General features: G+C 51.8%; 1 protein-coding gene across 1 annotated transcript in view; it reads right to left on the bottom strand.

The window, feature by feature from the left end:
* Nucleotides 1–4,503: 4,503 nt before the first annotated feature.
* Nucleotides 4,504–25,278, bottom strand: part of CORO2B (coronin 2B) — a 129,500-nt gene continuing 108,725 nt past the window's right edge. The window contains exons 4-12 of the mRNA XM_079769659.1: nt 16,505–16,654; nt 15,765–15,929; nt 13,689–13,805; nt 13,460–13,564; nt 12,803–12,899; nt 11,043–11,155; nt 10,599–10,689; nt 10,275–10,414; nt 4,504–6,454 (exon numbers count right to left, since the gene is read on the bottom strand). Of these exons, the coding sequence (XP_079625785.1) occupies nt 6,323–6,454; nt 10,275–10,414; nt 10,599–10,689; nt 11,043–11,155; nt 12,803–12,899; nt 13,460–13,564; nt 13,689–13,805; nt 15,765–15,929; nt 16,505–16,654 (1,110 nt within the window). The 3' untranslated portion in view covers nt 4,504–6,322. The remainder of the gene's footprint in view (nt 6,455–10,274; nt 10,415–10,598; nt 10,690–11,042; nt 11,156–12,802; nt 12,900–13,459; nt 13,565–13,688; nt 13,806–15,764; nt 15,930–16,504; nt 16,655–25,278) is intronic.

Here is a 25,278-nt window from a genome sequence, read left to right as displayed (position 1 = left end):
TAAAACTAAAAAGTACCTTCCTCTCTTATTGAAAAAGGTTATTATGAGGAAAAAAATGCAGCTATTAAAAAAGTATAGAATTAATCTGTTATCCCATCACCCTGAGATAACTACTGGGATCTTCTCAGTCCTCCCAAACATTTTCTCTGCACTGGATAGAATTTTAATGGTAAAGTAGAGTAGAACCTCATTGAGAGCAAGAGCCACATCTTGCTCATTTCCTTAGTCCCAGCACCTAGGATAATACTTGGTGTAGAAAAGGCACTTGATAAAATAGTTTTGAATGAAAACTGTCTCAAATCTTCCAGTAGGCCAGGGGCGGTGCGGGAGGGGGATTAACCCATTGTCATTACCATTGCAGATGATTTAGCCAAAGGACAAACAAATGTGTGAAAGGCTGGTGGGGGACAAGTTAGGGTGTGGGGACTTTCACGTGACAGTGTCAAGCAGCCCCAAGGGCAGCCAGGTGTTTCAGTGATGAAAGAACACAAGTTTTCTAAGAAGCCCTTCCTCTGTCAGCAAGTCCAAAGGACACTGACTAAGCCGGTGCGGCCAGCATTGTCTGCGGTCCCTGTTGGGGTGGTGCTGGTTTGAGAGAGGTACAAAGAACCTTGCCCACCTCTGCGGAGGGCCCATCTGTTGGCAGAGGGTGGCTCATCTCCCACCCCAGCTCTGGTCCCATGTCTGGGAGCTCTCCCTCTTCCTCCTCCTCATGCACCCACGTCCGTGACCAAAGATGCCCATTCTGAAGTCTGCCCTGACCACTGCCCCCCATCCCCACCCCCATCTGCCCTTGGGCCACTGCCTCACCAGCTCCTACCCGGCTCCTTGTTTCAGGGCTGTCCTCAAACCTTTCCCCCTCGCAGCTGACATTCCTGCTTCAAGTCCTTTCTCGGCTTCCCGTCTAGGATTCAGGGCTTCGGAGGCCTGGCTGCGACCCCTCTTCCTCTGCCCCGGGGCCGTATCCGCGCCTGGGAGGCCGCTCCTGTTTCTCTCATCAGGAACTTCCCGGACCCTGAGCGGACTGGAGCTGCTGCGGACAGCACTGGCCTGAACCCCTGCTCCTCCCTCCCCCCTTCCTTCCCTCCCCTTCAAGTTCCTGGCTTTTCCTTCAGTCACCTCCTCGGCCCCAAGCCTAATCTAATTGCAGACTCTTCTGGCTCCTCCCTGTCATTGTCCCTTGGTGGGAAAGTTGCCCAAGGTCACATCACAGGTCAGGGGCTGGGCTGAGACAGGGCCTACATCCAGGCCCTTTCCAACTACTCAGGGCAGGTGAGGTGAGCGCCCTCCTCTGGCCGCTCCTCGGAGACAGGTCAGGGGAGAGTGGGCTGCCCCCTTTGGAGTGGGTGTCCCTTCTCCCAGACTTGGGACCTTTCACATCCTGGCTATTCCGTGTGCCTTCTTGGTCATGAGTCCCCGGTGCCTCTGGTCGGGTCATTAATTCTGGGGTGGGGTGGCGGGTGGCAGAAGAGACCCAGTTAGGAAAAACAGGCTTGATAGGAAGGCCACGATCTGCCACCTGCTGGCTAGATTCAAGCTCCTAGCAAACTCTTCCTGGTCCTTGAATCTTGCCTTAAGCACCGTGACCTTGAAATCTGGGATCTCTGTCCTCACCTTCCTCCTCCTACTTGGGCCTTGTCCCTTTCATTGTCCCTGTTTCCATCACTCAATCTGGTAACCCCGTTCACATTAGCACCCCAGTCCCAGGGAGGGATCCGAGTATGAAGAGGGCTGGGGCTAGGGCAATGCTTAACCCAAAGGGACTATGGGCTAAAGAGGGGGCGCGGGGGGGAGGTGTTTCAAGCAGTGTGGCAGCCAGGTCTAAGGGAGAGGCGGGACAGGGCTTCCTACAGCTCCTCAGACCCCATCCTGTAGATGTTCACGTTGCCTCTCTAAGGACATTTGTGTTTGTTACCGAATTAAAATTCCAAGGAAAGTCAGGCTTCAGGTTGTTCCCAAGTAGAAAGGCTCATGCCCAAAATACAAGAAGCTCCTGCCAACACCCCAGACAGGCGCTCTCCCCTCTCCCTCCCTGCACCACCGGCCTGCATTCCCCAGGCTGGCCAAGGCCGGGAGGAACGGGAGGGAGGTGGGAATGCTTCCCGTGGTCCAGGGAAGCGTCCGCTCCACTCCGTGCAGCGAGGCTGAGGGCTGGTGGCGCTGTGTGTAGGGGGGCTTTTCAGTATGAAGTCATTGCCCACAGGGAGGAAGCAGCCGCGTTTGGCACGGTCCACTGGCAGTCTGGGGTGTTTGCCCAGGACCAGGAGAGAGTCTGAAAATGCCCAGGTCCATCCTGGGATCTCAGGAGGCTGGCTGGATGAGAACCTGGGAGTCAGCAAATCCCACAGCTGCCTACTCCACACTGAGCCAGAGGGTAAAGCTCACTCCAGGGGCTGCTAGATGGCATGATGCCCATGGAATGACCACTGACCAGGGCCCCTCAAGAGCAGGCCTGATTCTTTCCTGTCTCTGGGTCCCCAGCACCCAGGACTGAGTAGATCCAGCTACTCTAGTGTGTTAGACTGAGTTGAAAATCCAAGTAGGTGTTGGGGTGCAGGCCAAGGGGTTTAAGGCATAACTAGGCAGGACCTCTCCATACAAGAGAAGTTTAGCCTATGCTCTCACTGGAGAAAAGAGGGGAGCAAGCACCTGGTGGGGAACATAGCAGTAAGAACAGGTTCAAAGAGCCAGAGGGACCGGCTGTCCTCCACGGTCACAATAACCAAAGCAGCGTGGTTAGCGAGGCCACAACTGGCAGCAGGATCAGCGTAACAGACTAGGCATAATATACCAGTATATGGAGAACTACAGGACACAGACAGTCAATGTGGACTTGTCCCTACTTAACAAATGCGGTTGGGAAAACAGGCTACTTGGGGGAAAATCACATTTGACCCTGATCTTGGACAATTTGTCATAATGAGTAATGATTAAAGAGCTGCCCAGTTAAGCTCAGAACTGGGGATTGGGTGGGACCGAGACACACATGAGACAGGTCACCTGGTCCATTTCCCTGCTCCCTGAGTCCAGGCGGTGGTTGGTGTGTGTGTGTGTGTGTGTGTGTGTGTGTGTGTGTGTGTGTGTCAGGGAGCAGAGAAGCCTCAGTCAAGGAACCAGCTCCGTCTTCCTCAGCTTCCCGGAAGGAGCTTCTGAAGGCCAGCCTCTCAATGACTGTGCGAGCTCAGGGCTGTGTGAACCGATCTAGTGCAGAAACTCCGGGAGTGTCCTTGCTCAAATGCATGTTTAGCAAAAGTGCTTTCCGGCACCGCACCCTGGAGGAGGCCGTCCTGCCGCTTCCCTTCTCCTGTTACACTTCTCCTTTGCACCACTCGTGCTCGGCCATGGGTAGTCTTGGGATTTGTCCCATTCTCCTAACTGCTGGTATAACAGACACTTAAGTGTTAGACCAGGAAGGGACCCTAAAGTTGTCTTATCCCCTCATTTTAGAGATGGCGAAAGTGAGGCCAGAGAGACGTGAATTACTCAATGTCGCACACCCAGTTAGAGGCAGAGCTGGGCCTGGGGCAACCCCTCCCAGTTTCCGGTGTCTTGCCCACTGCTCCTCTCCAGCCCTGTATTCATTTCCTCTCCAGTACCTCTCCTCTAAGGCTTTCGTTGCTTTCCTCTGGCTCTTCTGAGTTTTCTGTGGTGTCCACGCTGCTACGTGCCTGTCCACTTTGCAGCCTGACAACTCAGCTCCATGACAACCCTGGCTTGGTGAGAGATGAGGGTGTCCCAGTGGCTGCTCACCGTCCCTTGTTTATGATGGGCCACAGCCCTCCCCCCAGGACAGACTTGGCCCAGCACTAAGACTGGCTGGAGACTGGGAGCACATGCCTTCTCGGGCTCTGGCTCACAAGAGCCACATCCCTGTATGTCTTCCTCACTACACCAGCTGAGTGACCTTGAGCATGTCACCATTCTGGACCTGACTGCTTGCTTGAAAATGGGGACAATATTAGAATACACCTAGAGCTGCTGTGAATGAAGATCAACAGTCAAGTACATGGGATAGTGCTTTGTGAACCGAAATAGCATTCCAGTGTGAAATGTTGATGTCCCCCAGATCTCAACACAGGGCTGATACAGAGCAGATGCCTGCAGACTAACTGTAGAACAGTGGCTCTCCACTGGGGGCTATTTTGACACCCCAGGCGATATTGGGTGATTATCTGAAGACATTTTTGTTTATCACAACTGGGTAGGGGTTGCTGTGGCATCTGATTGGTGGAGGCCAGGGATGCAGCTAACCATCTTACAGTGCACAGGACAGCCCTCACAGCAAAACGTCATCTGTCTCCAAATGTCAATAGTGCTGAGACTCAGAAGCCTTCGGAGGTGAAGGAAAGTGTGAAATTACATCTGCGGATACAGATGTGGTCTGCCATTCCAGAAAGGCAAAGGCGCTGGGCTGGGGAGTTGGCCATCAAGACACCGTGGTAACCAAGAGCGGGAAGCACCCGGGGTGCAGTGACAGGGCCATGCCCAGGCTGATAAGTTGAAAACATTTTATTTCAATTCTATCCTTGGGAGGCAGCATAAATAATCACAGAAGACCACAAAGGTCAATGGGAAGAAAAAAAGCTCAAGAAGTATGGGGAGGAGGAGATGAGAGCTAACACTGTCTAGCTGCAGGGGCTTGGGGGAGAGGAGACCCTGCTTCCGCTGGCCCAGAGGGTGGAAAGTTCAGGGAGGAAAACCCCAGGGGTTGGAGGGCTTTCCCTGCCCAGGTTGCCTGGAGGGAATCCTGACCTCTGTGGGTGGATGTTCTGCGGTGGCCATGGGCAAGGCAGGTGTGGAGCACAATGTGTCTAGTAGATCCTAGCCAGCGAGAGAGAAGGGTGGACACCCATTTCTTGATTCCCGGGCCAGATCTCACCCCCAAACTGTGACTTTTCTGAGAAGAACAGTGTTTACAGACACTGTGGGTGGTGGGAAATGGAGAAAAAGAAACAAAAAGAGAATGTGTAGAAGACCAGATGAAACGTGGCGTCTCAAGAGTCCTGTGACCTCAGGCCACTTCTCAGTTTCTTCATCTGCAGAATAGAACGAGTGCTCCCTACCCCTGGAGTGGATGTGAGACTCAAATGAGATCCGATGTGTCAAAGAACGGTGTAAACTTTAAAGTGCTATACCGACGGGAGGGGCTGCGGTCATTCTACAAGCATAAGGCCGAGAGTGGCTGAGATAACAGTGGCGAGAGACACACAGAGCATCTTCCACCCCTTGAAGCAGACACCCCTGCTCTGCCTTCCCTAGGGCCTGACTCCACCCTCCTCAGCCTCACTTCCAGGAGGAAGAGGCCTCATCTGAGAGGGAGTCCCCTGGGAGTGGGGGCAGGACACGGGGGCCAGGGAGACGGAGGGGCACTGAGTGTGAGGGGCCTCAACTAGGCAGTGTGACACATTGGCACTACTGGTGTTGGGCGGACGGTGGAAGTGGCTTCCAGTTTTCATTCTCCACAGATACGTGGGCACCGGCGAAGCCCCCAGGGATTGGCATCTTGCTGCAGTGGGAAGGGCCCAGGCATGTTCGGAACACCCTAGGTCCTGGGTCCACTGTTGACCTGTTGGGTGACTGAGTCAGTCATTTCTCCAGTGCAACCCTCAGTTCTGTCACTTGTGAAATGAGGACATCATTCCCTACCCTGCCTGCCTCCCAAATCAAATGGGAAAAGGGTATTGCAAGAGCTTTGAAGAGAATCATGGGAAGGCAAGGGGTCATTATGGCCTTGGCGAGCAATCCTCTTAATTCCCTGAAGACAAGAGAGAGGGGGGGCAAGAGACAGAAAGGAGCGAGGCTGCTTGCAACCCTTGTCAGGTGAATCTGGCTTCCAGGGCTGCAGACGGGGGGAGGGGAGGGGAGAACAGGTGACACCTGCCATCCAGCCCTTACAGTGTGGTCCATCAGGGATGCGGTGAGCCCCGCAGTGGGTGCTGAGATGTCCTGACAGCAGCCTCCTTTACAAGGGAAAAGTTCCAGTTCTAAGTCTACTGGGGTCTGGTTTCCTCCTCTGCTCCCTGGTCCACTGAGGGCACCCCTCAGGGAATCCGTGGTCTTTGCCCAGCAGGGGGAAGCTGAGATTCTGGAGGTGGCAGGAAAAGGGGCTGCCAGCCGGGTCCTCCAGGAGAGCCTGGGGACTCTTATTAGCATGAGGTCAAGAGGTCCAAGATCAGCTTCCAGTCTTGAGGCGGCAGGCGGGGCCCTCAGGCTCTCCCCAGCTCCCATCCAGGCGCTGTCTCTGGGGTCACAGGATCAGGGCGAGGTAAGGGACGCGTAGAAACAATGGAGAGATCGGCTTAGAAAGCAGCCCGGCGGACAGCTAACAGTTCTTGGGGCTGTTACGCAAGTTCTTCAGTTCCAGCTGGAGCTGCCGAATGCGGATGTCCTTCTGGGCCAGCTCCTCTTTCAAACGCCGGATCTCATCCTGCTGCCGGAAGAACATTCGGAGGAGCTGGTGGACCAAGAGAAGAGAGGCCACGAGGGCCGGGGCGGGGCCGGGAGAAAGGAGGTGAGAAGGTGACTTCCTGAATGGGTCATCGCCACATCCCCCTCCCTCCCCGCTCCTGGGCTGCCCATACAGCCTCACCCCCCCCACCCCCCAGACCTTCCACTGCTCCCCCCTGTAGTGTCCCAGGTGACTGATGTCACCACAGCTCTCCCTCCCCCAGACTCAGCTCACTGCTCCTACTTTCCCCTGTGAGGTAGGTAAGAGCGATAGACTTGGGGCTTGATTCGGGATCACTGCACAGGCCGTTTCCTAACACCCCAAACCTAATACTTCTAGTTACCATTCTGAATGGAAACCTTCCTAAAATGCTTGCTTCAGGAGGCTCAGGATACAGATGGAATCCAGCTTTGTTCCCTGCTGACAAGGAACCATCACAGGTACACCAAATTTGCCCGGGGCAGTGGTCCAGTTGCTGGCGTGGGCACAGGCAAAGACAGACCCTCCCTTAGACGACCCCATGTATTCACCTGCCTCTCCATTTCTTCTGTAAAACAGACTGACAGGTGCCCACTGAACACGGAGGCCTGGAAGGCCGCGGCTCGTGGAGGACCCCACACGCTTGAGTTGAATGTTACCAACAAGCAGTTGGGTTCCTCCTCAAACTTCCCGGTGAGAGTCACATTTGCTCTTGCAATTGCATACTTCAGTTCGCTATGCTATAAACTGCTGAGATGTGAGTACAGAAGACAGTTAGTGTCCTATATAAACTACGTTGAATGGTTTAAAAGATCTTGGTAAAGGTGATGCTAAAAATGCTGCTGCTGAATGAGTGAGCTATGGGTGATGTAACCACAAAAGACGGGACTTTCCTCTATCTGGATTGTGTGAGAGTAGTTACACGAATATAGAAACTTCTTACACATTTGTCAAAACTTATGGAACTGTATACTATAAAGGATGAATTTTACCACAGGTGAATGCAAACCCAATAAAGTTGTCTTTTTAAAAAACTGGGGAAAACTTTGGAAAAAACTAGGGTTTTGTTTTCAGATTGACTTTAAATTCTTATTCTATGTAAAAGAAACTGGAAATTGGAGTGAAGATGTGATTAATTGAGAAAAACATAGCAGAGTTCATCCAGGGATGTCCTCAAAGAAACAGTCTTGGCCCCGCATCAAAAAATGTTGAATGAATGTATATGTTTTAAATGAAAACAAATGGTTTGAAGAATGTGTATGTCATTTTTATGATTTCTTCCTTTAACTGTTTTTTGTTTGTTTGTTTGTTTTTTAATACCAACAAACCAGTCCTGGTTTTGTCTGAGGGAAGATATGTTATTTGCTCATACACACTCCTCTGCCTTCCAAATTCTCAAAATTTCTTGGCACAATTTTTCAACTTTTGTTTAAAAAGAGTTTATTGAGGTCTAACTGACATTCCATAAATGTCACCTGTTTTAAATGTACAATTCAGTGATTTCTGATAAAGTTACAGAGTTGTGCAACTGTAAGTCTCCTCCCTGTGTCAACCAGCAGTCATTCTTTACACTTAGATCAATGTGTCTACTGTTTAAGGCCCCATTTTCGAACTGGCTGCTTCCAAGCTGCTGTAAAGATTAAAACTGTGGGTAAAACCAGAGTTAGCAGGCTCTGAATGAATTTCTTCCCAATGAGGATAGGCACAGGCTTTAGTGTAGGGAGACTGTGGCATATTTTTATATATTTTTATTGATTTTAGAGGGGAAGGGTGATGGAGAGAGAAATAGAAACATCAGTGATGAGAGAGAATCTTTGATCAGTTGCCTTCTGCACGCCCCCTTCTGGGGATCAAGCCCGCAACCCGGGCATGTGCCCTTGACTGGAATTGAACCTGGGACCTTCCAGTCTGCAGGCAGACGCTCTACCCACTGAGCCAAACCGGCTAGAGCCAGAGACCCTTTATCATTCTCCTCCAGGTCCTCAGTTCTGATTCATATAGAAAAGTCTATAGCTAAATGGTATTCGATTTAAATACTAGTCAACCCTGCTTTCTCCACACCAGTACTAGAACTGAGCTCAGGCTCCTGATATGGCCCACACGGGCTAACAAAGGAAATCAGGTACCTCTACCTTCTCAAGGTACACACACACAACATTTTAATAGAAAATGCCAAACATATACAAAAGTAAGAAGAATAGCACCATGAACCTCCAAGTACTCATCAGTCAGCTTCAACAAATGGCACGTGTTACCGCTTTTCCTCCTTGATATCTACCTATTCTTGGTATCTGCTCCTGCCCACTTCTCCTGCACCCCTTCCTCCTCTTCAGGGATTATTTAGAAGCAAATCCCATTGATCACATGATTTCATCCAGCCCTAGAAACCTCAACGTCCCTCTATAATGGCACATAAACATATATATAACAATTACCAGTTTGCCTGTAAATTTCCACTTTAAAACTGTGAGGTCCCAGAGGTCAGGAATAGTCTTAGTTTTATAAATAATAGTGGCAATCATAATTGGTGTGACAAGAAGCCTCTAAGGTCCGTCGCGTTCCCTCCCCCCACCCCCCCGCTATCCCTTCCCCTCAAGGGTCGAATGGACCTAGTGATTTTCAAATGAATAGAATATGGCAGAAGTAATAAGATGTCATTTCCAAGGTTAGACGACAAAAGGGCTGTGGCACCCATCTTGGACACCCCTCTTCCTCACTCACTCTGAGGGAAGCCAGTGCCATGTTGTGAGCTGCACCCTATGGAGAGGTCCAGGTAGCAAGGCCCTGAGCGGGGCCACCTCTGGCTGACAGCCATGAGAAACTGAGATTCTCAATCCCACCATCTGGGAGGACATGAGTCCTGCCAGCAACCTTGGGAGTGAACTTGGAAGTAGATGAGCCACCAGATGCGACTGCGGCTCTGGCTGATACTTCACACCCTCTTGAGAGACCTTGAGCCACAGGCACCCACAGAAACGATGAGATAACAAATGTTCGTGGGTTTAAGTCACCAAGTTTTGGGGTAATTTGTTACATGGCAATAGCTAGCTAATACAGTCAGGCTCTTTGAGCACTTAATGTGAGCCAGGGAGAGATGATCTCTTTCATGCTCACAGCATTTCATATCCCCATTGTGCCATGAGGACAGGGACTTCGAAAGGTCAGGAAACTTGTTCAGGCACCGCCAGGAAATGGGAGAGCCAGATGCCAATGCAGGTGGGTCTACGCAGCCATCTCTACCTCAGCGGCATCAAGCCAAGTGCCTGGCACACGGTGGGCGTTCTGTGAGTCCTGGCTGAGCTAAACTGTATTGGCACCATAGACTGAGGGTGTGGTTAGAAAGAGAAGCCTCCGGGGGCATGGAAAGGGCCCAGCTACGATTGCTCCTGAATACTCCCATTGCAAATGGCACAAAGAGCATTTCCATAAACATCCAGTATCTTCCACAAAAATAAGAAATTGTCAGATCTCATCAGTGCTCCAACGCCAGGAAGGAAGGCAGTGCTGTAGTGCACGAGGCTTGATGAGTCAGGAATTTATGTCTCCTGTACCACCAAATGACCGCGACATTCTGCAGTGGATTCATGAGGAGACTGTGAGTCCACAGGTAACTGTGTGGGGTAGTGAATGTGAGGGTTGGGGGAGGGGCATCAATATCCCTATGGTATCCCAGCCTCTATTTACAGGGGTCAGAGGCGATGGAAGCCAACAGCAGGCTACCGATGGTGTTTGTCTCAGAAAGAAAAAGGCTTCAGAATGGAGCTGGCTTAAAGGCCTGACCCCCTAATTGAAATGTAAAGGCCTCGCTCTTCCAGGGCCTGTGGAGGCAATAACTTATATTCCTTACCTCGTTCTCTGTCCTGGGCGGGACATTTTCTAATAAATCTATTCCATTGACCACAACGCTCTTCTTTTCTTTGATAGGAGCCTTAAATACCATTTTTGAGGACTTCTTATAACCTTCTTTCAAAGACATCAGCACGGGATCTAAGAAAGGCAAGGGACATGTTCTCACTGACGACGGATGGACTGAATTAGCCTCTGCTTGACGGCTGGCCAAGTGTGAGGGAAGTTCCAGCAGGAGGATGTGCAGGGAAATGGGTGAGCCAGATGAAGGCAAAGCTCTCACACTCTTACCTCTTTCGTGAAGCCCACCCCTGGCAGCACTTACCTCGGTTGATGCCTCCCAGCCATTCATCAGGGGTCAGAGCTGGCTCCGTGCCTGGCGTCATGGGGTAAATATCTTCCTGGTAGGAATCTGACTATAGTGGGGGGAGTGGAAGAGGGAATAGATAGGGTGGGGGGATGCAGCTGAGAAAACCCCTGCTCTTCAGTCAGACTTTTTTCCTTGCTGACCATGTTACCTGCTTTCCTGCCTCCAAGCCTTTGCATTCACAATGTCTCCCACTTGGAATTCCCACCCTGGGTTCATTAACAAACAACACTGCCCCCCACCTTGGAATGTCCTCCATTCCCCACCCCAAACTGGGCCTGAAGACCCAAGTCCACAGTGAAAGGGCTACTTCTTCTGGGCTCCTCCAGGCTTTCAGTCAGCGGACAGCAAGCTAGGATTTGATGCAGGGGGCCCTTGGGAGTCCCGCCCAGCCCCACTCACCCTCCGGGGCACGATCATGGAGATGGGTTCGATCAGGCCCTTGAGAGTCACCAGCTTGTAGAAGCGGAATACCTCGCAAGCCGACACATCCAGCCCGTGCTTGGGCATGACCCCTGTGGACAGTTACACATGGCTTCCTGGGGCCCAGGGGGTTCCCCCCTTGGTGTCCCTCTCCCTGATGTCCCCAGCCACAGGGAGAGACCCCCAGTGGTTGGCACTAGATTTGGAGCAATGACCGCTGTAGAGGGCAGTGGGTGGGCTGAGGGCTTCATGAGTCAGTTCTGTCCTGGGTGGTGACTTCTCACATAAGCCTCGTGGGCCAGACCTGCTTCACCAAAGTGCATGCTTTAGAATTGGGGTCTTTTAGGACTGGAAGGGGCTGCAGAAATATTGGGATCCAATCCATTCTTTGTATAGATGAGACTCTTGAGGGTCAGAAGGGAAGGGGCTTGTCCAAGGTCACAGGGTGTTGTTACAATATAAGCCACAGAACCCATCACCTTCTGAAAGGAACTGGCTTCCTGAAGTGTCTGTGTCCCTGATCTTCAGAGAAGGAGGGAAAAACCTTCTTCCATGCACCCCTGAGATTTCAATGCAGCTTGTCTGCTGTTCTGTCATAGTCTTCTAGGACTGAGAGCAGATGTGTGCACATGTGAGTGCATGCATTGTCTGTGTGTGTCGTTAGCCACACTGTCCCTTAACAGCTGCACCTACTGGTCATCTACTGAGGGAGTGGTGTGCAGTGTGGTGTTAAGAACACAACCTTGCGGGTAGGGAAGACCCAGGTTCGAATCCTGGCTCTGACCCTCTTTATGGCTGGGAGTCCTTAGGCAAATCGTGACCTCAATGAGCTTCAGGTTCATTGGCTGGTTAGAGAAGGAAAGTAGTCAGGGGATTGAGTGTGAAGATGCTCATTAACTGCTGGGCATGGTGGAGAGCACAGATAACAGGTTTCTTTCTCCATGATGTGACCATGCGTCAAGGCTCTACCTCTCCTCAGCTGGAATGGAAAGGCTGCTCTTCCAGACAAGGTCATTCCAGGAGCTGGAGGGCAGTGGTGCAATGGCACCCAAGGGGCATCTGGAGCCAGCAGACTGAGCTTGAGGTCTGCCTGGGGTGAGTTACTTAGCCACTCGGAACCTTCCAACGTGCCCAGCTCATGGTAAATGCTCAGGAGTGGCCACAGGGGAGGAATCTCCTGGATTCACCCTCTTCTCCCCATTGTCATGCTATCCCCCTAGTTACCATCATTTCTTGCCTAGAAATCCACAGTGGCCTCCTAACTGGTCTCTCTGCCTCCCTCCTGCCTTTCAAAATCCATGCTCCTGAATCCACTCTCCCTACAGAAGCCAGAGCAATCTTCAACCGGACTTTCAGATCACATCGCATTGTCCCACCTCCTACTCACCCACCCAAGGAAAAGAAAACCCTCCGATGTCAGAACCGTGTTGGGCTTCCCATCTGCAAATGGGAATGAAGACATTGCATCCCTTCCCCTCTCCACGGGCTGCTCATCAGCAGAGATCACGGAGGATGCCCAACACCAAGGGAGGATGAGCCGGTCCAGTGGGTGGTGACAGGTGGCTGGAGACGAGCCGGCTGACCTTCACAGGGGCAGCAACTGTAAGTTCTATCTAACATGCCTATGAGCTGTGGCCGTCTAAGTCTGATATTTTATTGGGGAGCGTGTAATCCATAAGCCAAATATCCAGTCTCTTGTTCTACAGCCCAACAGCCAGGGCAGCTTCCTGACCCCTTACCTAGGCCTTTTTGCGGGGCTGGGGAGCGGAACTCCATGAGGTAACTCAAGTAGGGCTTCTCAGTGCTGATCTCATAGTACCGGATGTTTCCATCTCCCTGCGGGCAAGAGAGAAGGAGGTGAGGAAGGTGTGTGTGTGTATGGGGAGGGTTGAGTAAGCCCTGGTCCAGGAGTCTGCTGAAGAGAGCCTCCACTGTGCCTCAAAGGTGGTCAAAGACCAGGGAGACCTGGCCTCTGGGTCCCTGGTGGGCCTGCCACAGGGGACCCGCTGGGGGTGTGGTGCTGCTACTGGTGGTGGGTCTGTGTGTATAGACAGCTTTCCTGACAATCAAGGCCGTATTTGTCAGAGATCTCCTGGAAGGTGCCTCAAATTCCATCATTAGTCACAGTCCTCTACACCTCAGCTCTGACCCTTATCCCAGTGTAAAGCCCTCTCCAATCCACCTCTGAAGGAATTCTGTCATTGACACTTCAGTAAGAATACGTGTCAGACTTGAGGGTAGGTTTCAATGGAAAAGAGTAAGAAAGACCCAGGTTGGCACAGGGGAAAGCCAGAGAGGTTAGGTTGGTTCTTCTTAGGGAAGTAGGGAAGGAGTAGGGGCCGCATGGGAGGAGGGGTCTCCCACAGGCTGCCCAGTCCCTCTCCACCTTCTACTACCTTTCCTGCCAGGTAGAGCATGTGGGTGTCGGCGTCATAGAAGGGGAACAGGAGGCCGGAGAGCCCATCAATTTCCTCCTCGATCAGAGGCATGGAGAGGTCCTCCTGCGGGGAGGCGGCCAGTATCAGCCTGTGTCCAGGAAGGATGGCATCTCACCTTCCCAAACTCCAGCAAAGCCCCCAGAGCTACAACCCGTTTATGCCACCCCCCAGCCTCCCTGCAGCTGACCTGGTCCCAGAGGGCAATCTGCCGTGTGTTCCACCTAGAGACCCCAGTCGTGAGAAGCCGCTTCATGTTCCCCAGGAACACCACCCGGTTCACTCTGTGGTTTTTGCAGCTGGCCTCCTGGGGGGATAGAGAGAGCCGGTAAGTCAGGGCCCCGGGCACCAGGGCCCTGTAGAAGACGGAATCATGCCCCCCAGGAGATACATCCATGTCTTCATCCCCGGAACCTGTGAATGTTTCCTTATTTGGAAAAAGGGACTTTGCAGATGTAGTTTTAAGTTAAGGGCCTTGAAATAGGGGATCCCCTGGATTATCCAGGTGGGTCCTATAATGCTATCATGAGAGCCCTATAACAGGTGGAGGGAGATTCCACAGACACAGAGAAGGTGATGTGACCTCGGAGGCAGAGCTTACAGTGATGTGACCACAAGCCAAGGAAGTCCAGCAGCCACAGAAGCTGGAGGAGGCAAGAAAGGATTCTCCCTGGAGTCCCTGGTGGGAGTGTGGCCCGGCTGACACCTTGATGCCAGAACTCTGGCCTCCAGAACTGGGAGAGAATCCATGTCTGTTGTGTTGGCCACTAGTGTGGTAGTTTGTTACAGCAGCTCCAGGGAAGAAATACAGGTACTGAGGAGCAGTGGAGCCCCGAGACTGGGAAACCAGGCCTCTCTGCCATGTCCCACAGTGGGTGGAGCACAGGGGAGAGGGAGCTAAAGCTGACCAAGCCCCGGGCAGGGCCTGCAATGTGCCAGGTGCCAGGTGCTCTCCTCAGGGCCTCTCTTTTAGCCTGCACAGCAAAACCTACTGGCAGGAACCTGAGAACAGGGGACTCAGGCTGGCTCGCTGTTTGATGACTCACTACACCAGGGGCTCCTACGAAGCCGTCCTCTGCTTCCTCTCCTGCCTCCCAGCTCGTGGCACTTCCTTTTCCTCCTAACGCACAACGGTCCTCTGCCAGGATGAGTCAGCATCAGGTAGACACCAGAGGCCGGCGGAGCCGTGCACAGACCCAGGCTGGTGCCACCTGCTCTGGCGTTCAGTTCCAAGTTCTGCCAAAACAGTGTAACCCGGAGGAGCCCCTCCCCCCTCTCGGCTCGTGTCCAGGGTGTGAGGTGGAGGCTGGGTTCTCTGCTCTCTGGCACCTTTTCTGCTCAGCGTGGGCTCTTGGGTCCATCTGGCTGGGTTTGAACTCTAGCTCCTCCATGACGGTGACATTCCAGTCTCCGACCCCCTCCGAAGCACAGTGTCCCCACGTGTGACATGGGAAGAGGAGCAGGACCCACCTCAGAGGGCTGTCGTGAGGGAATGATATGAAGCCCGTGGCCCTACGTGCCACACGGTGAGCACTGAGCAAATGCTGCTAATACTAGAGATGCTAATAACTAGGGTAATTATCTGTAGAAGCAGTAGTAGCTGGCTTTTTGGCCTCACAATATTGGATTCTTCCTAGATAAACACAACCAGGTCATCATCCACCTTTTCTTGTGTAGTAGGCAAATCACAAATTTAATCCAAATTTCCCATCCCTCCTAGTGAGGCATGCTTTAGGGGCTCAAGAAATGTTAATTTCTTACTCCCAAATGCCATCTAATCCCTTCCTCACAGGCAAGACCCAAGAGACTCAAAAACCCAAACTGGAGTTAAGTTCACCATCAACCTCCGCACTTGGAGTTGTCCCCGGGGCTGATGTGCGCGGAGGCATTGCCACCAGGCTGGTCCCACACAGGTGGCTGGGCTGGGGGTCCAAACCCCTCCTCCTGTGTCCAGGATGGGGCTCGGTCAACACCCACGGACTCATGTGCTGAAGGTGTCACCAGCCCCATCCCCAGCGCAGGCCGGAAGAATCCCATCTGGGGGGAGGGGTGCAGTGGCCAAGAAAGAGAACGGAAGCTCCTCTCCACCAAGGACAAGGCAGGGTTCCTGTGAGCCGAGAAGGGCCCAGAGCAGACGGGACAGTCAACAGAGGTGCAGGCAGGTGCATGAGAGAGGGGAGCTGGCTCGGCCTTCCCCTAGGCCTGGCTGAAAGCTGAGCCCCAGGCCCCAATACCTTCCCTTCCCCTCAAAAAAGTGGGGCTTCACCTGCAGAACGCGGCCGGAGCGGGGCTCGATCACGCGCAGCTTCTTGTCCTTGCACGTGGTGGCGAGCAGGCTGCCGTCGGTGTTGAAGGACATGCAGAGGATCACGTCCGAGTGGCAGTCGATCATCTTCACGGGCTCACCCACGTCCAGGTTCCAGATGAGGACCTGGGAGGGCAGGCATGCAGGAGTGGGGTCAGCCCTGCTGCTGCTGTCATCGGGCATCTGTCCCCGGTCCACGCCCAATGGTCCTGGGAGAGGTGCCCCGTGCAGGGTGGGGGTGTGCTGGGCGGCAGGGTGGTGTCGCTGAGATCTGTATCAAAGGCTGATGTGTCCCTGTCTCTCAAACCCACGACTGTCCTTGGGCTCAGCTTCCACAACAAGCAGGAAGGACAAATGTTCCTGGCCGGGCTCCAGGGGCTGGCACACCTCTTTTGAGGGGGCCCTGGGGGTAGGGACTGGGGCTCCCTTCTCTTCCCTCCAGCAGCTTTGGTTGCTCTTTTTTTCCCACCAGGAGAGTGTGGACACGGAGTGGCATTCGCCTCCAGCCCATCAGTATCAGAGAAGGCAGTACGGGTGCTTCCGGCCTCTGTGGACCCCAGGAATGACGGGGTGCACGAAAGATGCCCAGTAGTGTGTGGCGAATGAATAAATGAGTGAATGAGACACTATTGATGAACATGCCTCCAAAGATGCCCTACTCTCTCCCCCTCCCCATCCACACTGCCTGTCGGGCTGCCCACCTTGTAGTCATAGCCGGCACTGAACAGGATGTTGTTGGTGGTGGGGTGCCACTCGACCAGCCCCACACGCCGGCTGTGCCCATGCAGCTCCAGGAGGGCCTCTGTCATGTTCCGCTTCAGCCCGCCCTCGGGGATCTCCCAGATCCGCACCTGCAGAGGGAACAGAGGGCCCAGGCTGGGTGGCAGGGCAGGCAGAGGCCCGATGCCTCTCCCCCCCACACCAGGCTTCTGCCACCTGCGTGGGGAGGCGCCTCACGGCCGGCGTGGTGTGCAGAGCTAACTGAGGCCTGGGGGGAGTTTTGAGGGTGTGAGTGAAGAGGAAAGAGGCCATCCCCTCTCTTCCCTTGGGAGGGTCACGCTGAGCAGCTCTGAGCCAGTGCTGAATTCTAAAGCCGATCTCTGCTTCCCTTCCCACACCCTTCTAAGAGATCTGCCTTCAGCCCCAGCTCCTGTTTGGACCATATAGCCTTGTCCCTGATCCTGTCCCCCACCCAAGATGGACACCTGAGCAGAGGGAGACCGTCTGGGAGGTGGGAAATCCAGAGTCTCCTGAGACATGAGAAACCAAGGGGCAAAGATTCTCCTTAGATGTGGAAGCCTGAGCTGAAAGGATGGGCAGAGCCTGCAGGCAGCTGCTATTTCCAGGCTTCTGATGCTGATCGAGAAGCAGAAAAAGATGATCTGCAGAGAGGAGGAGGGGCTCACAGAGAGGCAGCGAAAAGAGACCATGAGGCCCCAGAGGGAGAGAAACTGAACAGTTTCTCTGTAATCTTTGAATACCCACCCCACCCCGTTATTTCCACCAGCCCCGGTGGGCTTGTCTATCAAGCCAAACAGGCTCTGCAGAGTCTCAACGGTTTCATCTAGAGATGGAGGAAATCTTTGCCTGGCCTTGCCCACTGGCAGAGTAAAATGAGATACTGCTTGCAAAAGTTGGTAAGCTGTAAAGCTCTCTATAGAACTAAGGGATTATAAACCTTGTTCTCATTGTTATCATCATTAATGCTATTTATTATGATCTGACTGGCGAAGAGGCAAGAATACATGTGACCACAACTTAGGACACCTTTAAAACAACCCTGAAAATCTGAACTCCACCCTTGCTAGTAAGGAGAAAAACAGCTTTGAGATACCATTTGTAATCTTCTAAAATAGCCAACTTAAAGAAAGAGCTGGTGGTGGCAGATTATATTGTAGGTTTAATCGGTGTTGGTAGTATTATAAAGCAGTCATCTTTCAGAAGCAATTTGGCCATCTTTAGTAGAAACTGTAAGACATTTATATTATCTGACTTAGTAATTTCACTCTTAAAACCCAATATAAGCAAAAATCTCTATGCATGAAGATGTTCATTGTAACATTACCTATACAAAAAACTTAGAAACACTCTAAATGACCAACATGAGAACAATCTAATGTCATATCAGTGTGGAATATTAGCCATCCTGTTATAATTCTGAAGCCTGTTAAAGAAAGCCAGTGATAGCCTGGCCAGCATAGCTCAGTGGTTGAGCGTCGACCTATCCACCAGGAGGTCATGGTTCCATTCCTGGTCAGGGCACATGCCCAGGTTGCGGGCTCGATCCCCAATGTGGGGCGTGCAGGAGGCAGCTGATCAATGATTCTCTCTCATCATTGATGTTTCTATCTCTCTCTCCCACTCCCTTCCTCTCTGAAATCAATAAAAAATATATTTTTTAAAAAGAAAGAAAGCCACTTATAGGTACTCTGAAGGACAGGGGAGCAAGGCTGTGAATTGGGGGTGCCCCGAAGGGAATTCCCTTTGCAGGATTCTCTTGTTGGTGCTTTCCCCTCGGACTATGGAAATGAGCATTTCCCACACTTTGTTTCCCTGAAGACCCAGCTCTGCACATGCAGACACAGGGCCTTAGGGAGAGAAAGGCAGGTCCAATAAAGGATTGGAGTCACCCTCAGGTGTACCATCCTGTTTCAAAAAAAAGCTCAAGAAAACATTTATAATTAGGGGACAGTTGAATGTTTTCCCATCCTCACTGTCATCTCCTTAGACTCCATGATCCTTCCTCCAAAGGCCCTGTGTGAGGCCTTCTGAGATGAGGTCTGATCTGGAAATGGTGGGAGGCTGGAGTGGGGACCCGGTGGATGACTCAGTAGTTAAAATAAGACATATCCCTCTTGTCCCCAAATGTACTAGAGCAGTGGTTCTCAACCTTTCTAATGCCGCGACCCTTTAATACAGTTCCTCATGTTGTGGTGACCCCCAACCATAAAATTATTTTCGTTGCTACTTCATAACTGTAATTTTGCTACTATTATGAATCGTAATGTAAATATCTGTGTTTTCTGATGGTCTTAGGCGACCCTGCTAGCGGTTCTCAACCTGTGGGTCACCTAAGACCATCGGAAAACACAGATATTTACATTATGATTCATAACAGTAGCAAAATTACAGTTAGGAAGTAGTAACAAAAATAATTTTATGGTTGGGGGTCACCACAACATGAGGAACTGTATTAAAGGGCCGCGGGCATTAGAAAGGTTGAGAACCACTGAGCTAGAGGAAGGTGATCCTTGAAGCGAGAAGACTAATATTTGAAGGGGACACACACACACACACACACACACACACACACACGTTCCTTTCTTTTTTACCCAAAGGGATACTATTATACATGCACTTCTACAACTTTTCTCATGTAACAGCAGATAGTGAGCATCGTTCCACACCACTACACATGATCCACCTTATCGTTTTAAGTGGCCAGGGGACATCTGTTGTATGATTGTGCCATGATGGATTTAATCAACCTCTAATAGTGAACACCTGGCTTCTGCCCGCTTTTTCCACTATTACAACTCATTCTCTGATGAACAGCCTGTAACACAAGTTTGTGCATGGGTGTGAGTATTCCTGTAGGACACTTGCCTAGAAGTGTTTCATTATAGTTTCTGTGAAATTGTTCCCAAAGCTCTTCCAGTTTCACCAACAGAGTCTGCTTCTTTACTGAGGTCTCTAAAACTCTATTTTCAGAATTGGATTTCTGCCCATTGGATTAAAAGTGCCACTGCTGTTTTCACTTGATTTCTTTGATTCTTAGACATACTGGGCCTCCTTTGTGTGCACTTGGGAAGCTTGAGAAGCTTTCAGACTCAAGGGGATGAGACTCTTTTTAAAAATATATTTTTAATTGATTTCAGAGAGGAAGGGAGAGGGAGATAGAAACATCAATGATGAGAGAGAATCATTGATTGGCTGCCTCCTGCATGCTCCACACTGGAGATCGAGCCCACAACCCAGGCACATGCCCTGACTGGGAATCGAACCGTGACATCCTGGTTCATAGGTCAATGCTCAACCACTGAGCCACGCCGGCTGGGTGAGGGGATGAGACTTTAAGGGGCAGAATGATGGGTCAGTGTGGAGGCATTTGGGGGCAAAGGATCCTGTCTATGAATACCTCATACTGTCTCTTTTTTCTTTTAAAAAAATCTTCACCCAAGGATATGTTTTTATTGATTTTTAGAGAGAGAGAAAGGGAGAGGCAGAGAGAGAGAGAGAAACATCAGTGTGAGAGGCATATGCACCCCGATTGGGTATTGAACCCATAACCTTTTGTTGTACAGGATGATGCTCCAACCAACTGAGCCACCTGGCCAGGGCCTCATCCTGTCTCTCAAGGACAGCAGGCAAGCGTGTACACACATGAACACCAAGTATTCAGGGTGCAAGTGTTGACTGAGGCAGGAGAGTGGCCTCTGGCCTTTGAGGAAGATCTTTGAAGCAGAGAGTTGAGCCTCATTACTTCCACACTAGCCTCTTGTGAGCCGGGCCCTTGCTGGCCAATGGGACGGCGCTGAGCTTGCCCTTGAGCAGCGTACAGTGGGGCTGACCCAGTAGAGCACCTGTGGGGGCATAGCTGGGGGAACCTCAAATCCAGTCTTGGGGGTGATGGTGGGAGGAGGGGAAGAAGCAGGGTTAAAAAAGAGGATATCAACCCAGGTTTGAAAATACCAACTGGGGATGTGGGGAAGGGTGGGGACACAGAAAAATGACCAGTGTGTGTGGGGTCAGCACAGTCGTTGGGGAGACTGCGGGCAGGTCAGCCTGGCTGGGGTGCAGCGGGCTGGCAGGGGGCAGAGGAGGCCAGAGGCCGGGTGTGTTACACCTGGTCACCGGGGCCCAAAGGAGCGCTGCTTTGGGGGCGTCTCAGAAAAATGAACCCTTTCCCAGAGCCTAATTCCTGAGCAGCCAGGTACCTGAGGCGTCCCTGGGTGGTGTCACAGGCCAGGTTAAGGCACAGACACATGGGGAGGCTGTGAAGTGGGGGTCCACCCAGGCTCTAATCTCACTAACAAGCTTGGACAAGCCAGTTAACGTCTCTGAGGCTCATATTCCTTGTCTAGATGGTGCATTGAGGTGTGCGTGCCATTTAGAGGTGTGTGAGTTAAAGTGAACTGGGCTCAGAGTCCTTGTGAGTCTGAGGCTTTGTTTGGGCAACGGCTCTGCCTAGTAACCTACAGGCTAAGCCTTGAACTGGATCCCCATCCTGTTCGGCAAAGGCTGCAAGGGAGAAGGCAGGGCTGTTTTCACCAATAACTGCTGGAGTAGCGTCCCCAGCGGGGGTTGGGGGACCCTGACAGAAAATGTCCCACAGAGAGGGAAGGAGGCGTCTTGTCTTACCCCCATTTGATATCAGCCACTTCCTTCCTGGGCCCCCGGTTTCTCATGCGTGCATTGAGACAGTGTAAGTTAATCTTCCAAATTTTTGTGTTGCTGACATCATTGAATGTGTCCCTGCGGGGAGAGACTAACTCTGATCCGCCGCTACCGCTAACAGTTGGTGCCACGTGCTATGGGAGCTAAGAGGAGGGCTGAAGTTCACAGGGCGCCTAGTAGCTGGAAAAGGAAGTCCAATCCCTTCGTATTCACGGGATTTGCTGGCGGGAAAGAGTGGATGGGGGTGGGGAGCACTGTGGATCTGCCCAGAAGTTGCTCTGGGAGGCTACTTCAATTCAACGGGAAAACCAACAGAGCCTGCCAAACCGGATTTCTGGAAGGAAGGGGAGGGGAAAAGTGGGAAAAGCATTCTCTCCAGCCAGGCAGCTGTGCCTGGGACAGTCCCCTTCAAAGATCCCTGGGTCAGAGCCCTGCTTATCTCAGTGACAGGCATCCAACAAAACATGCGCAGCCCCTCCCTGCGTCACCCGTTAGACACCAGGGTACGGTCCTTGGTCTCAAGTAGCTCACAGTCTTTGGGGGAGACAGCAGACACGTGCAGACAAGGCTAAGGCAAGACAGCTGATAAGGACGGTTAACAAAGCTACAAAACTCTGTGCATGGAGGAGGGAGCAGCTGGCCAACAGAGAGAGCCCTGGGGTCTGGCAAGCTACATTGAAACCCAGACTCTGAACATACTGGTGTGACTTCAGCCAAGCTACTTAGCCTCTCTCAGCCCCAGTCTTCTCATCTGTGAGAATAATTATACCTCTAGCCCTGGCTGGTTTGGCTCAGTGGATAGAGCATCAGCCTGCGGACTAAAGGGTTCCGGGTTCAATTCTGGCCAGGGGCACGTGCCTGGGTTGCGGGCTCGTACCCCTCTAGCAGGCGGTGTGTAAAAGGCAACCAATCAGTGATTCTCTCTCATCATTGATGTTTCTATCTCTTTATCCCTCTCCCTTCTTCTTTGAAATCAATAAAAATATTTTAAAAAATTATACCTCAAATCACAGTTGTATGAAGACTAAATGAAGATAAAATATGTGCCCTACCAAGCAGATTACTGAAGTACCTAATAGTACATAACAATGCTTGCTTAATATTAATTAAGGATCTTATGCAAGTTTTATGTAGGCCATTTTAATCAATTTACTTATTTTGTTGAATCCGTCCAGTGTTAGATGTGCTTTATATTTTCCATGCGCACTTTGTCTCCCCTGTGTAGTCGATGTATATGGTATAAAGTTTGTCTATTTTACAGAATGCAGCATACATCTCCTCTTTGAAATTATTATGTGATTATGAAGGTGTCTGGTTGGGACTCTCTCAGGTTTTGACACATTGAGGGTCATGGTTGCAGGTGGCTTAGGGCCAGGGTCTCGTGAGGGTCTGCTCGGGGGCTCTGTCGACATTGTTCCTAAAGGAAAGGATGTTCCATTTAGGTCAGTGGTCAGCAAACCGCGGCTCACGAGCCACATGTGGCTCTTTGGCCCCTTGAGTGTGGATCTTCCACAAAATACCACGGCCTGGGCAAGTCTATTTTGAAGAAGTGGCATTAGAAGAAGTTTAAGCTTAAAAAAATTTGGCTCTCAAAAGAAATTTCAATCATTGTACTGTTGATATTTGGCTCTGTTGACTAATGAGTTTGCTGACCACTGGTTTAGGGGATCTGCTTGTTACACGGCAGAGACAGTCGTATTGCCCGTGTCTGTGGCAGAGGAGCTCGGGAGGCGCTGACGCTCACAGTGGCCCTAAGTAGCTGGGAGAAGACACAGATACAGATTCCAACGACTTAGGATTTCCTTTTTATTTTTTAGTAAGTTTTATTTTTATTGATTTTTAGAGAGAGAGGAAGGGAGAGGGAGCAAGAGAAACATCGATGTGTGAGAGAAACATCAATGGGCTGCCTTTTATACGCACCGGGACCGGGGATGGAACCCACAAACTTGGCATGTGCCCTGACTGGAAATCAAACCGGCGACACCCACCCCCACCCCTGTGAATGGGACAATGCTCAACAAACTAAGCCACACCTGCCAGGGCAGAATTTAATTACACACACACACACACACACACACACACACACACGCACACTCTGTGTGGAACAGTGTGGGGAGAAACATTGTACATTATGGTGTCCGCCCCCGGGAAGCATCCAGTTTAGCTATACTACATCACACCATTACCGGCCTTAGGATTTCCAACCACTCCACAGAGGCAGTGCCTGGGGCCCAGATCACAGCAACTCGCATGTCTTCTGCAGCAAGAAGAGAGCGACGAGGAGGGTCTCGCCCAGAGCCAGGAGGCTCCGGGAGCTCCCACCTCTCCATTTCTTGCCAATTATTCTGTTTCCTACTAGAAACTGAGCTTCTCACCACTCTCCTAAACAAGAGGTAGAATCTCAGTCTACGTTCATGTTGATATCTTCTGACCACCTAACTGTTTCCCAAAGTGAGAAACAAGTCACCTCAAACCCGGGGAGGTGCGAGAGGCCACCTGAGGGCCCAGAAGAAAGCATGACTGAGCATCTACTGCTGCAAGTCCCGTGAGGCGGCTGCTAGAGGATTAAAGGACATGTAAATGTGGAGCTGGACACATAGATGGATCCATGCTACAAATTATTATTGTTTTATTTATTTTTTAAATTAATGATTATTCTTGCACAGATAAGGAAACGAAGCACAGAGAGTTTAGGACACTTGCCTGGGGTTGCACAGCTAGGAAGGGAGGAGCTGGGATTCAAACTCAGGCTTGGAATCAGGCAAACTACCCTGTCCCTCTCTTCTGCACCCCTGCCCTTGCCAAGTCCCTTCCTGCTCGCCCGGCTGGAATCTGACAGCCTGGGTAGGGCATGGTCTGTCCTTCTGCTCATCTATTCCAGGAAAAAAGTACAGCTCCCTGGCCCCAAGTATCTAGAAATCACCCTCCTTGGGGCACAGATAACCAGCGGGGCTTCCCACTGGATGGTCACCTCCTCCATACAGGGTGGGGTCTTTCATCACCGCTCTATCCCCAGGGTGAGGAACAGGGTCTGACATATAATAGGCACCTGAGACTCACCTGTAGAATGAATGAATCACTGGGAGAACCTGAGACAGCGCAGAGGCCATCCGCAGGTTCAGCAATGAATCCCCTGACCCGGGTGAGCGGCTAGTCCTTACTCCGGCTGGGGGTGAGCAGGATGGATGAGAACTCACCCCTTTCCTCCTGGTTTGGAAGCAGGGCCTGGTGGGGGGTGGGGGTGGGGGTGGATTTCTTTCCTGGATTTTGAAGCTCAGCATTCAGCTTAGTCCTTTTTGGAAACCAGTGACACAAGGCCTATTTGGGGGCTCACTGAGCGGAGTGAGATGTAGTAGAAAGAACACGTACTGAGTGTCTGACTCCCAGCCCTCTGTCCACCCCTCACTGGCGCAAGTCATTTAAACTCTTTGGTCCCCACTAAGGCTAAGGCAGTAGCAGTTTACGTTTATGGAGTTCTTAGTAGCCATGAACCACTTTTATATTCATTCCGTTCTCATGATGAGCCCAATATGGTCCCCAATTTACAGCAAGGCAACGGATACCCAGAAAGGTAAAGGAACTGGGCCAAGGTCACACATGTAGAAAGTGGCAGAGCCAGGATTTGAACCTAGACTGGCCTCCTGAGCCTGGCTGCTCAGCACACGAGCCACACTGCCCGTTTCTCTGCAGCTGCCCAGGGCATTGCTGAGGCCTCCTGGGGCTACTGTCCTCCCATCGCTAGGAGGGTGGTGCTCCCTCCCAGCTCCAAGAGGTGTGCTTCTCAAGTGTGTGTGTGGGGGGAGGGTGGTGGGTGGCTTTCGAGTGCTTCCAGCAGAGCTGACATCCTGCCCCAGCCCACCCCTAGCTCCCCTGGGAGGGGTGTCATCTCTGGGGAGGGGGTGGGACGGGAGGGGGTGGCGAGGACAGCCGCTGGATGGAGGGGCAAAGAAATGGAAGGCGAAGGGAAGATGCTGACTTGGCCCACCCAGGAGACGAGCCTGCCTCCCTCCCTCCTCCGTCACTCTCCTGAGACTGCGCTCTCCTCTCCTTGAGATGTCAGAAACCTCTCCCGCTGCGG

Source organism: Cnephaeus nilssonii (genome assembly GCF_951640355.1).
Source record: "Cnephaeus nilssonii genome assembly, chromosome: 4".
Lineage (NCBI taxonomy): Eukaryota > Metazoa > Chordata > Mammalia > Chiroptera > Vespertilionidae > Cnephaeus > Cnephaeus nilssonii.
This window is presented reverse-complemented; position numbering and strand designations above follow the sequence as displayed.